Raw genomic sequence first — 12,758 nt, 5'->3', positions numbered from 1 at the left:
TGGCTGAAGAGGAGCTGTTTGAAATTCCCGGCTCCCCTCTTCAGCCAATCAATGCACGGCAGCACTGATTGGCTGAAGAGGAGCTGTTTGAAATTCCCGGCTCCCCTCTTCAGCCAATCAATGCACGGCAGCACTGATTGGCTGAAGAAGAGCTGTTTGAAATTCCCAGCTCCCCTTTTCAGCCAATCAGTGCTGCCGTGCATCTTAAAACGATTTTTCCGTACGATATATCGTTCCGTCTAAACGCTGATTGTTATAAAAAAAAAAATGTTACTCCGACATCGTTAATCGTCCGATTGGGCAAATTATTGTTCCGTGTAAACGTAGCTTTAGATTTCCAATTAATGACTGACAGAATCAGAATTTCTGCATACACAGTTAACTGTTAATAATAATAATAATACATGTGGTTGCTATTGTCCTTTAAAGGGGGGTCGGTTCTAGGTTGGTCTCGTCCCTATTTTTAAAGGTGTTGAGAACCAGCAGAAAGATGTGGTTTCCAAAGATGCTGCAATGTTAGCAAACAAAAAAGTGGAATGGAGGCACTTGGCCCTTAAAGGGGTTGTTCAGCGAAAATCTTTTTCTTTCATATCAACTGATATCAGAAAATTATATAGATTTGTAATTTACTTTTATTTAAAAAATCTCAAGTCTTCCCATACTTGTTAACTGCTGTATGTCCTGCAGGAAATATTATTTTATTTTCAGTCTGACACAGTGCTCTCTGCTGACATCTATGTCCGAGACAGAAACTCTGTCTCGGTTTTATATGAATCCCCATAGAAAAGCTCTTCTGCTCTGGACAGTTCCTGTCTCGGCCAGAGATGTCAGCAGAGAGCACTGTGTCAGACTGAAAATAAAATAACATTTCCTGCAGGACATACAGCAGCTGATAAGTATGGGAAGACTGGAGATTTTTAAATGAAAGTAAATGACAAATCTATATAACTTTCTGACACCAGTTGATTTGAAAGAAAAAGATTTTTGCTGAACAACCCCTTTAAAGCGACTCTGTACCCACAATCTGACCCCCCCAAACCACTTGTACCTTCGGATAGCTGCTTTTAATCCAAGATCTGTCCTGTGGTCCGTTCGGGAGGTAATGCAGTTATTGTCCTAAAAAAATACTTTAAAACTTTAAACCTGTGCCAAACGGGAGTATCTGTGCCCTAACTTTGCACCACCCCTCCGTCCCTCCTCCCCAACCTCTTCATCATTAGGAATGCCACTGAAACATTTTCTCCATGCTGAGCATTGCACAGGTCCTTAATGATCCAGCCCATGTGCTGGGCTGACACAGGTGGGGAATAGCAGGCAATCTGCCTGGAGCATTCCTAATGATGAAGAGGGTGAGAAGGAGGGACAGAGAGGTTGAGCAAAGTTAGAGCACAGATACTCCTGTTTGGCACGGGCTTCAAGTTTAAAAGTATTTTTTTAGGACAATAACTGCATCACCTGCCGAACGGACTGCAGGACAGATCTTGGAATAAAAGCAGCTATCCGAAGGTACAAGTGGTTTGGGGGGGTCAGATTGTGAGTACAGAGTCACTTTAAGTAACAGGTGAATTGCAGTATAATATTGTCAAGCAGAGCCTGAAAGCTCCTAATTCCTACGTTTGTTATAGTCTTCCCCATCATCTATGTATGCCACTGAATGTGCTAATTTATCATTTCTAATTAATGTGACTTTTACATATATATTCTTTGAGCATACTCTTCACTTAAGAATGCATTTTGCAGCATTTTAATTTCCTGCTATTTTAAAGGCCATGAATGATGCGATAGGGGCGCTCTTTTGGCCTCTGTTGTGTGAATCAAGCCCTATGGGTGCATTTGGTGTATACATTGGGGGCTTTACCCAGTGTATATGCCAATGGTAGGCTTCAAACGTGATCTGAACAGAGTTATTTGTTTATTCTCTGTAAATATCAATGGTAATATTTCTACAACTATGCACCAAATAGAAAAATAAACCAACTTTAGATTTGCAAGTGTTTTAATAACTGCAAAGTCTCTTCTCTGACTAGAAGGCATCCAGCGATGCTTCTCCGCAAGTGCGAGAGTCCGTCCCCCAAATCCAAACATAGACGAAAAGCCGAAGCGCAGAAGCTTGTCCTCAGAGCTAAAAGTGCAGGCATCAAGTGGTTGGATGTTCCCTGAAATTTCAATGGACATAGGTTAGAGTCAAAGTCACTGCAGAAGCAAAAAGATAAAGGTTCAACTTTAATATTGTCAGAGGAAAGAAGATTCAATTGTGTTAGATATCAATGTGCCTACTACTTTGTTCTCCTGGTAGATAAGCGGCCACCAGTGGTGTCTGGCTACAATCATCTCTCCTTATTGCACATTCAGGGCCTTTCACACAGTCTCATTATTGGCAAGGAGAGTTGCAAGAAACGCTCTTGTGGCTCAAATTGGCTCCTGTAAAAGTGACAGCAATCAGCTGAGGACCGAGCCCGATCCTCGGCCAAATGTGACTTTAGAGCTTGCTTCAAAATTTATTGCACATCTCCCTGATCCCCTAAACAGGGGATGTGAGGCTGATAACGATAAAGGCAAATCACACAGCAGTGCATACTTACCTTCTGCGCGATCTTGTCATCCGGCATCCCCTTCACTGGCTCTCCCATTCAGCATCTGTCTTCAGGCCCAGAATGACAGTCGTGGGAGGCGGGGCCTGAAGAGAGCCAGTGAATAGGATGCCAGATCACAAGCAGCAGTGCACTAGGTAAGTATGCAACTGCTGTGTGTTTGGCAAAATGACAGCACAGATATGCATATCCTTGCTATCAGTTTCCATGGCTGCACGAATGATACATGAATTGTTCGTGAAGCCCAGCTGCTCGATTTGTCGTGCCGTGTAAAGGCACCGCAAATAAGCGCCGATCTTGCTGTGCCTCTCTTTTGTGGTCCCCAATGGTCAACAAATCTGTTCATGTAAAAGGACATCTAGGCTGCATTCACATGATCTGTGCCGCAATCCACGCCGTTATGACCAGAGAGGGATCGCGGCACGTATCCCCCAATAGATGTGCAGCCCCCTGCCACCCGGCAGCAGAGATGACAGGAGCAGAGAAGAACACTACTCGCCTACTCCCCACCCCCCACCCCCATGCCGGCAAGCTCACATGTTCTCTGACACAGGGGGAGTAGGCAAGTAATGGTCTCCTGCGCTCCTGTCATCACTGCTGCCAGGTGGGATCTGTGCCATGATCCGCACTAGGGCATGTCCTATTTTTTCGCAGTGGGGGTCATGGATCCCCAATTTTACAATTTTATGTAAATGCAGCCTTAGGCTAAGCCAGGCATGTGTGTGAATGGGAGAGTCAGGAGAAATAAGCTTGTTATTTCTTTTATCCCCCTCCCTCCCTGGCACTTGTGAAAAAAGGAGGTCTGCTCAGACGTCTCCTTTAATTTGACAATATTAATAACAAGTCCAGACTACCCCAGTAATAAGCGCGTTCTGTGCCAGAGGATAACTCTTACCCATAATGATGTGTAATGCAGCAGTTACCGAGTGTCTGATGCCATGAAGGGAATAAGCCAGAATATTGGTGGTGCCTAGAAAACGATACATACAAGCTATTAATCTATACATGGAAAATATAAGAACATTAACCCCTCTAGTGCCGGAATTGCGAGAACATGGTTTAAAGAACAAATACTCTGTGCAAGTGACTGATAACTCTTAATAGCTTATGGAAATATATGATGACAAAAGGTACGTTTTCACGACTGGATGTGCCACTTCCTCAGGACTATCTTAAATCTGGTTAGGATATAGGGCAACTGCTACAAAACTAGGGTATCCTGACAAAGAGATCCAATAAAGTGGAAAGAAGGCTGAAGACAGACACTGGGAGAGGGGCGAGAACTCAACCGAGGGGTATACACCTGAAAATTTACATGAGTATTAAACAAGGAGCAGCTACAACGTCTAATAGAGATGAATGGGAGGGCGAGGCTTCTGTAGTCTATTAAGCTGCTGACACCTGATATAGTCTATCATGTAAAATAGCTTAATAGGGATTAAGACAGGAGGTTTCTGACCCCAGAGAAGTCTATCATAGGCTTCTTTCAAATACTTAAAAAATAAAATGAATGGTTATGTGGCTAAAACACATATTACCTCTTTGCCTCATATGTATGGGGTTCTCTATGCATTGCCAGCTGGCTACCTATCTAGTAGGGTCCACAAGTTTTGCCACTTTTAACCAACAAGGGTTGGTTACAATGCACATAGAGCGGCAGTAGGGGATCGGTGATGTTACTATTTTTTTTTTTTTTTTTAAGTCTGCAAACTTTTTATATTTTACTCCACTGAACAACTTCTTTAATGGGATCCTGTTACACTGAAAATGGCATCCTATCTGTGGGCAGCATGGTACAGAGCAGGAGGAGCTAAGAAGATTGATACATAGTTGTGTAAATATAGTTTTGGTATAAACTGCATATTATGCCTATAGGTCTATACTCAGGAGTCCAGGGGGTGGAGTCAGTGACTGACCGTACTCTTTGCAGGGTTATAGGTTGAACTTGATGGACCCTTGTCTTTTTTCAACCATAATAACTACTTAGAAATTTTAGAATCACTCTCTGAGTGTGCTTAGAGTGTGTTTACAAATAACTGTCAATCACTGAGTAGGACCGCCCACTGGATTCTTCAACCCAGAATAAGGGAGGAGTTACAAAAATAAAATTACAAATGTATTTATCTCAACTTTATCTCAATCTGCTCTGCTCTGCTCTATAACCTACTGCCTGCTGATCAGACGCCATTTCAATGTCTATGACTATTATAGGTATTAAAGTGCTTGGTCTTTCTTTGAAATCTCTTAATCCTTTTCTTTCAGTTTTACTATATCTGCAACAAATTGTCAATCGAATAACAATGGGACAAAACCTGTTCTACTAAAGAGGTGAGAAAACTAATATTTTGTGATGAACCTCGAAAAGTAACATAAATTGTAAGGTGTGAATACGCAGGCCAGTCGCCATCACACTGTACCAGACTTTCATATAGATATTTTTTAATGTAGGTTAATAAATAGCTCAAGCATAAAAAAAAAAAAAAAAGATGATGAATCCAAGTGAAAATCACAAGACCGAAATAAAGAATGTCCTTGGATGAGAAAGCACTTTCTGTACAACAATTAAGTTAATTAACCAGATGAGATGAATATTCATGAGGCTGTTAATGTCTCCCACACCAAGGAGATAAATGTGATGTAATGAGCTGCCATTCAAGCATGTCGAATTTTTTCCTTACGAGCTAACCAATGCTTTGGTGTTTATTTTTTTTTTTACTAAAATCTTTTCATGTCTAGAAATTAGTTACGGATTGCTGCAAACTCAATTGTCGCCACCTATATAATATATATGCAGATATTGAAAGATAGAGGACTAGATGATATTTTGTTGCCTATGCTTTTTGGTGCCTTCCCACTGTAGTCTGTTTGGCTACTTATCTATGGATTCCACAGCAACAAATGCCAATGGAAATAGCCAGTGGAGTGGCTCCAGGCCCTGCCATATGGTCATGAATTAGCAATAAGTGACTGCACAGTCTTTGATTCACTATAGCGGATTACTTTGCATGATCTTGAACAAGCATATCATTTTCTTTTGTCCACCTAATGGTAAATCCCACCATTATGTGTTTTTTTTTTCAACTGTATATATATTTTACTTTATTTTTTTTTCTTATAGTATATACTAAACAGGATTCCATTCATTCAAATAGAACATGTTTTGAATAAATCACGGCCGTTGTTGCGAATTGCAACAACGGACATGATTTATACAAAACATACATTGTGTAAACATGGCCTAACCCCATTTAATCTGACACATAACCCCCAGTTAATGTTAATGCTGAGGCCACACACAGGGGATATGTGCCGGAAAAAAAATAGAGACACCCTCCTCCCAGCTTCTTAATGGCAGATACCATAAGACACCTTGGAAGTCCAGGGCAAGATGATGCAGAACTGTTCTGGTGGCAACTACACAATATTAGGCAGTCGTTTTCAATGTTATGGTGTATGTGCACATTATTACACTCACCTGCTGGTATTATACCAAGTGGCAGTGGGGCTCTAACAGGAGAAATGCTGCCATTTATAGTCTTCCCAGCATCCATCTGGGCTCTGAGCAGAAGACCATGGACAACTTCACTGACTGATCCATCACCTCCAACACAAACTATGCTGCAAGAGAAAAGAGACACTACATTCTCAGTAAAACTTCCACCCTGAGAAACCTCAGTTATAATAGACACATGGGCGGAGATTTATCAAACATGGTGTAAAGTGAAACTGGCTCAGTTGCCCCTAGCAACCAATCAGATTCCACCTTTCATTTTCCAAAGAGTCTGTGAGGAGTGAAAGGTGGAATCTGATTGGTTGCTAGGGGCAACTGAGCCAGTTTCACTTTACACCATGTTTGATAAAACTCCCCCATGTTCTTCGTATCTAATATAACAGCAGTACAGAAAAAGGGACTGGTTAAACGGAGGCGAAGTGGAGTAAAGCAGAGCATCTCAGTGCAGTAATTCTTTTACTCCATCATACTCCCCAGTGATCTACAAGCTACTTTGTAATTTATCATAATAATATTCTGCCGCTTGTCGGTGAATTATGGAGGCGCTATGAAGCCATAAACATTTTATATAAATAAAGTCATAATTTAAGATGCTGTTAATTACTATTAATATGCAAGGAAAGTAATTACTTTCATGTATTTGTAAGGACAATTTATTTTTCACTGCTTCTTTACTACAGTGTTATTTATATGCGATATGTGATGAGTTAAGCGGCACAAATTACTTTATAGATAAAGTTCTTAGTAAACACACATACACTTATTATTTATTCTCCTCCCAAGCCACAAAGCCTGTGCTAAAAATGTTTAGGATGATCAACTCCACTGCCAAAGGAAACCAGCAAAACATTTTTAGTGAAGTAAAGGGAATGTGTCACGTGTATTTTTTCTTTACCTATTAGAATCAGATACAAAAAAATATATATTTGTTTGTAATCTGTTTCTATTTTCTGTTTGTATTTTTTATATTTCACTTTTAGTACATTGTTATGGGGGCTGCCATCTCGCCTCGGCTGTTTTTAACAGCACTTAGTGACAAGCTTTTCATCAAGACTAATGGACGTAGACGGCAATAGACAGAGTTTTTCCCCTTGAGATGAATGTGAAACATTACTGAGCGCGCTCTGTGACCTTTGAAGGGAGCTGCTATTGTCTCCTCTATCTACTGGTGCCACATGTTGCTGCAATGCTGTACAAATCACTTTACAGCAGCCTCCTCTTATCACTAAAGACACAACAAAGTCTCAGCTTAGTTTTAGCCCCAGTGGTAAGAATGAAAACTAAAAGATCCCAGGATTATTTTATAATATATATATTGAAAAATGGAAAAATGAAAAAAGGCATAAAAAAATATTTTAAAATATTTTTAAAGGGAACCTGTCACAGAGCCCACCTGACCCCCCGGGGCACCCCCTGGATACTTACCCTCTCCGACGAGTCCCGCTCCTCGGAACGAAGATATCAGCGCCCGAAGATATCAGCCACCCCTTTATGATGCGGCTCCATTGATTCTAATGGAGCCACATCATAGAGCAGTAGGGGTTTCCATCCACTAGGGACGGGCCAGCCCACCCCCATTGGGAGGAAACTCCAGCCCCTCTATTGATTCTAATGGAGCCACATCATAGAGCGGCAGGAGTTTCCTCCCACTGGGGGTGGGCCGGCCTGCCTCCAGTGCTTATGCCCTCTACACATGAGGAAAAGTGCATGTTCACTGGGGATCTGACTGCTTGAATCCTGTAATCTAAAGAATAGGGGTCCCGAGTCTCTTATGGGAATGGAGCATGCAGTCATGTGTGCACAATACAGCCCCTAAACTGCAGTACAGTGCTTTTCTATATCCAGCAGTCCCAGAGACAACATTGGAGCTGAAGTGCCCATACATCGCTCCATTGCAACTGGAGACAGAAACTGTCAGCTAATAATGTCCCAAACTGTTTACGTGGTAACCCGAAAACCTAGTGATTATCTGCTGGTGTAAATGTAGTCACCGATCAAACAAAGAAATAAATCGTTAATCTTGGTCTTTCCTAACATCCTAAAAAACATGTCCTAAAATCGTTGCTGTTTGTTCGTCAATATTTCGCAGATCGTTTCATCTAAACAGTTGTTCCAAGCAACAAAGATCAGGATGGCGATCTCCCAACGATCGAAATAACAAGCTTTTTCACGACTTATCTCTTCATCTTAACGTTGATCGCTTAAAAGGTTTCACAATTGGTAAACAATCGCTTGAGTAATTTATCTGTACGTGTAAAAGGACCCTAAGATTCTAAACTTCCACTAGCTACAGTAGTCGGTGTTTAGAAGTTTACTGCATACTGTGTTACTACTCCCTTCAATGCAATATTCATCAGTATGCAGTAAGCTCCCCCTAGTGGTAGCTGCATACAGACAGAATTTTATCATATAAAGATCTCTTCAGGGGATATAAAACTCCTCTATGTTAGACAGTCACAGAATTCTGCCAATTTAAATGCAAACTACAATGCCCAAATATATTACAGCTTTTGATTCCAAATTGTTAATTCATAGTAAAATCAAGATCAGATCAGTTAGGCTGTGTTCACACTGTTTTTGCAATCCGTTTAACGGATCCATTTTTAAATGGTTACTTAAAACATACAGATAACCAATAACTTTATTTGTATACTAAAAAAAAAATCCATTTTGATAATTTTTTTTAATAAGTGGAAGTCAAAGGAGAACGGATCCAAACGGACGCAGACATCTGTTTTTGCATCTTTTTCCCCATAAAACGGATACGTTAAATAGACTACAAAAACACAGTAAGGAGCCAGCCTGCTGTATCTAGAACAGCAAAACCAAGAACATCCCCATGTAATTCTAAGTAAACACATTCCCTGTGGTTGGACTGAATTACTTTCTTGCTGCTGAATCCTTTTTCTCGTGGTTCGACTCATCTGATAATTTCTATGATCAACTTATCTGGAACAAACAACTGATTTATTTTTAACAGATGTAGAAATAATTGTTATTTTATGAATGAACGTTTTTTCGTATTGGTCGTGTTAATGTCTGATCTTATATACATAGGCCTGGGGGAGGGGGGATTTATCAATAAGTATAGGAGATGTGCAATTACTGTGTGCCTAGCCATGTGCATTGTTATTGCATAACTATATGCATTATAGCGCATAACTATGAAGATTGAGGATCCCTGGAAACTAGGTAACAACCCTTATGGGAATTCTAATAAGTCATTGCCTCATTTGTAGTATTAACCCTTTATCCACAACAACTCTGAAACTATGAAAAGGTCAGTGCAATAGTTGCCACCAGGCCATCTGCCATGAAATTGTAACCTAATAAGTAGAAAACAAGTATACAATCATTACATATAAGGAAGAACAAACAGCGTAGTTATACACAAGACATAATTGCTGGATACACGTTTCTTCTTTACACCAAATTTTCATTTCATTATTCGATTTTTGCCCGTTTGTACATAGACCGTCAAGTCCTGCAAACACAGTCAGCACTATGTAAATAGGAAATAATGGAAAGGCCACTATTTTAGCTGAGAGGACAAACCCGCTTTTGCCCATTCTGCATAAAAGAAAACAATGATACAGGCTGTCTCTAATAAGGAATGTGATTATGGGGAAATTACTTGTTAACATATGCTCAGAAATTTGTACATTAACCGTTTCCTCTGCTTCTGGGACGCCCTGATGGTGTTAGGGGATGCTTTCTAGCCCTATTATTTTAGCATTGACCAAGTGTCTTATAAGAGACAATGATATTACATGGATGACAGTAGATAACACACAGGAATCTGTCAGGGGTCAGTGCACCTGGTAATATATCGTCCGTAACTCCTTCCTTGTGTTCTTGGAATATTCTATTGATCTCTATGTTTGACTGATTCAGTGATGTAGGAAACAGACACTGTGTGATCTGTATGTATAGTATTTTGATGGTTTCTTTATGTAAGCAGATAATTGCCTGTTACAATAATGCAGGGTCCTTCTGTGCTTGCTGGAAAGACCCTTATTACACGATCCAGTTGTCGGAAGTGAATGGCTGCATTAACTATGTATCGATCGCCCAAGCAGCCATTTCTGTCCATTATTATTGGCAACAAATCTCCTATTAATACGGACAGATGTGTTGCTGACAAACAATGATTTTCCACTGAAGAACAAGCATGCAGGGCTCTTAGTGTAATGCAACCATTAGGAACACACACGTATGGATGGATGGTAATGGGCCAGTGTAAGGGCCCTTTATGTTTCTACAACACCCTGTGATGTAGCAAGCTTTGATATTGAAGAATATAAAAATTAGCGATTTGTGAAACTCTTACTGACTTAAAAAAAATGGGAATAGGTGGTTTACACAATTACCATTAGGCTACAAACCCACTTGGCAGGTCTGCAGCGAGTCCCCTCTCTGAGTATTTGCAGCGAGACTCGCTGCAGATCCCGGCCCTATAATGGCAAACAAACACGCAGCAGGGATGTACATCCCTGCTGTGAGTTTGTCTGCAGCCCACCCCATTAACCCCCCGACCGCCGGAGCTGATACTTTACCAGATCCCGGCTCCGGCTTGCTTCGGCGGTCCCCGGTGTCTTCAGCAAGCCGGAGCCGGGATCAGGTAAAGTATATGCTCCAGCCAGCCGCCCGCAGCCCCGGCCGCCCGATGCCCCCCCCCCCGCAGCCCCGATCGCTTGCACGTCCTCCCCCCCCCCCCCAATCGCCCCCCTGCAGCTCCTGCGGCCGGGGGGTTAATGGGGTGGGCTGCAGACAAACTCGCAGCAGGGATGTACATCCCTGCTGCGTGTTTGTCTGCCATTAAAAGTATAGGGCGAGTCTCGCTGCAAATACGCGGTGAGGGGACTCGCTGCAGACCCGCTAAGTGGGTTTGTAGCCTTAAAGTCATTTGGAGCCATCTTCAGCTCTGCAGAAAGAGATGCTCTTCACAACCACTCTACTCTAACCTACGAATCCTGAACAGAGGACCCTTCCACTATGGGGTATCTCAGTGCTCTAATAAGACACATGAAAATGGGCTTTCTCAATTAGAAAGTCCCTTTAAAGAAAAACTCTAAGACTCTTTAACTCAGGGATGGGAAACCTTCTGGTTTCCAGCAGTTGCAAAACTACAATTCCTACTATGTCTGGACAGCCAAAGCAAAATAACTTTTGGCATGTTATCAGGCATGTCAAAATTTATTGATCATAGCTGGTATCACTGCTCAGGCTCCCTGTCATCAGAAGATATAGCCGGTAAAAAGACTGTGGCATCCATGCCATTCACATGCCATGTGAGGCTAATTCCAACAATGTAAGTATATGAGGCTACACTGTCGGTATCAGTGAGTAGCTGGGGAATGGATGGCGTGGCCACTGCGTTTTCTATTCGGCTATATATCCGGATCGCAGCAGGTCCGGGCAGTGACATGTCCTAGACAGGGCTTCTCCCTGCTGGGGAGATCAGCCAGTGTAGATGCCATTCCTTTATTCTCCTCTCAACTAATATAAAATAATACTGTCACCCTCTTAAGGCCCTTTCGTTTTGTGTAATAGAAGACAACGATCAGCCGGCATGCACGATGTCGGCTGATTGTTGTCTTTCAACAGGCTGAAACGGCAACGATCACCTGGTTAACGATCTTCTGCCGTCGCTCTGTGCATTAGGAGCGGCTGCAGCAGACCCTCTCCCCTGCTCCTCCTCGCTCACTGCGAACGTGTGTAATAGCACCGGCAGGGGGTGGGGTAATGAAGAGCAAGCAAGCGCTGACCTGACAGGTCTCTACATTGTAATAGCGGTTTTACTCTAGCTTAAATTTCATCTGTGAACAGGGTCACCTAGGCGGGACTTCAAAGCAGTTGGATAACAGTGTCCTCAGATGAAGCAATGCAGCGGTTTTAGAGCAGAAAGAGGCAGAAGCAGAGACAAGTTCTATACAGGTATATATCAAATGTGCAGCATCTAAGCTTGTGAATGGTGTGGAGAACAGCACATAGAGTAAGCTGGGGGGGGGGGGTGACAATATCCATTTAACTTGCATGCCCAAGTCTACAAAGTTTACAGCCACTATATCTACTTCTACTCTCTATTAAGCAGCTCTTAATCCATTAACAACATACCCGTCGTACTCCTGGAGTTCACATTCTTTAAGTAACGCAAGGGCATGTCCTTTATAATTAGTTTCTATAGAGAAAAAAACAACACAATATTGAGATGTATTTTGTATCTTTCCAGAAAACATCAAAACCGTGACTTTCAGGAAAAATGTAAATGTTATATTTTAGATTATAAGTTTGTAAAATATATAATGTAAAAATACAAAATTCTGTTAACATGTGACAGCCACTTAAAGAGGACAGTGAGCTCTTCTCACATGACAGTTTTAGTATCTGCACTTATAGTAATTCTGTACATATTATTTTCTTAGATCTGTCTTCTACTGTCACTTTGCAAGTCCTAGAAATGTATAGAGAAACTGACAATTGTGTTTTACCATTTCTTGTCAGGAGGGGTATCACACTGTCAGGCTGTTCATGGTACACGCCCCCAAATGGCAACACCCAGTTGTCATTTTATTCATAAATTACTAGCAGGAAAAAAAGAGTAACATCACAACCCAGAGCTCTTAAGAAAACATGTCCCAAAATTGTTATATCAA

At 41.6% G+C, this 12,758-nt stretch overlaps 1 protein-coding gene across 1 annotated transcript in view; it reads right to left on the bottom strand.

Annotated features, from left to right (window-relative positions):
• Positions 1–1,978: 1,978 nt before the first annotated feature.
• The window catches only part of LOC138775841 (ceramide kinase-like protein), a gene marked incomplete at both ends in the record, with an annotated part of 14,401 nt that continues 3,621 nt past the window's right edge, over positions 1,979–12,758 (bottom strand). Inside the window, 4 exons of the mRNA XM_069956044.1 lie at positions 1,979–2,156; positions 3,487–3,561; positions 6,067–6,209; positions 12,220–12,283. Coding sequence (XP_069812145.1) covers positions 1,979–2,156; positions 3,487–3,561; positions 6,067–6,209; positions 12,220–12,283 — 460 coding nt within the window. The remainder of the gene's footprint in view (positions 2,157–3,486; positions 3,562–6,066; positions 6,210–12,219; positions 12,284–12,758) is intronic.

Source organism: Dendropsophus ebraccatus, unplaced genomic scaffold, assembly GCF_027789765.1.
Source record: "Dendropsophus ebraccatus isolate aDenEbr1 unplaced genomic scaffold, aDenEbr1.pat pat_scaffold_2151_ctg1, whole genome shotgun sequence".
NCBI lineage: Eukaryota > Metazoa > Chordata > Amphibia > Anura > Hylidae > Dendropsophus > Dendropsophus ebraccatus.
The sequence above is the reverse complement of the archived record's forward strand: the minus strand, read 5'-3'. Positions and strand labels throughout refer to the sequence as shown.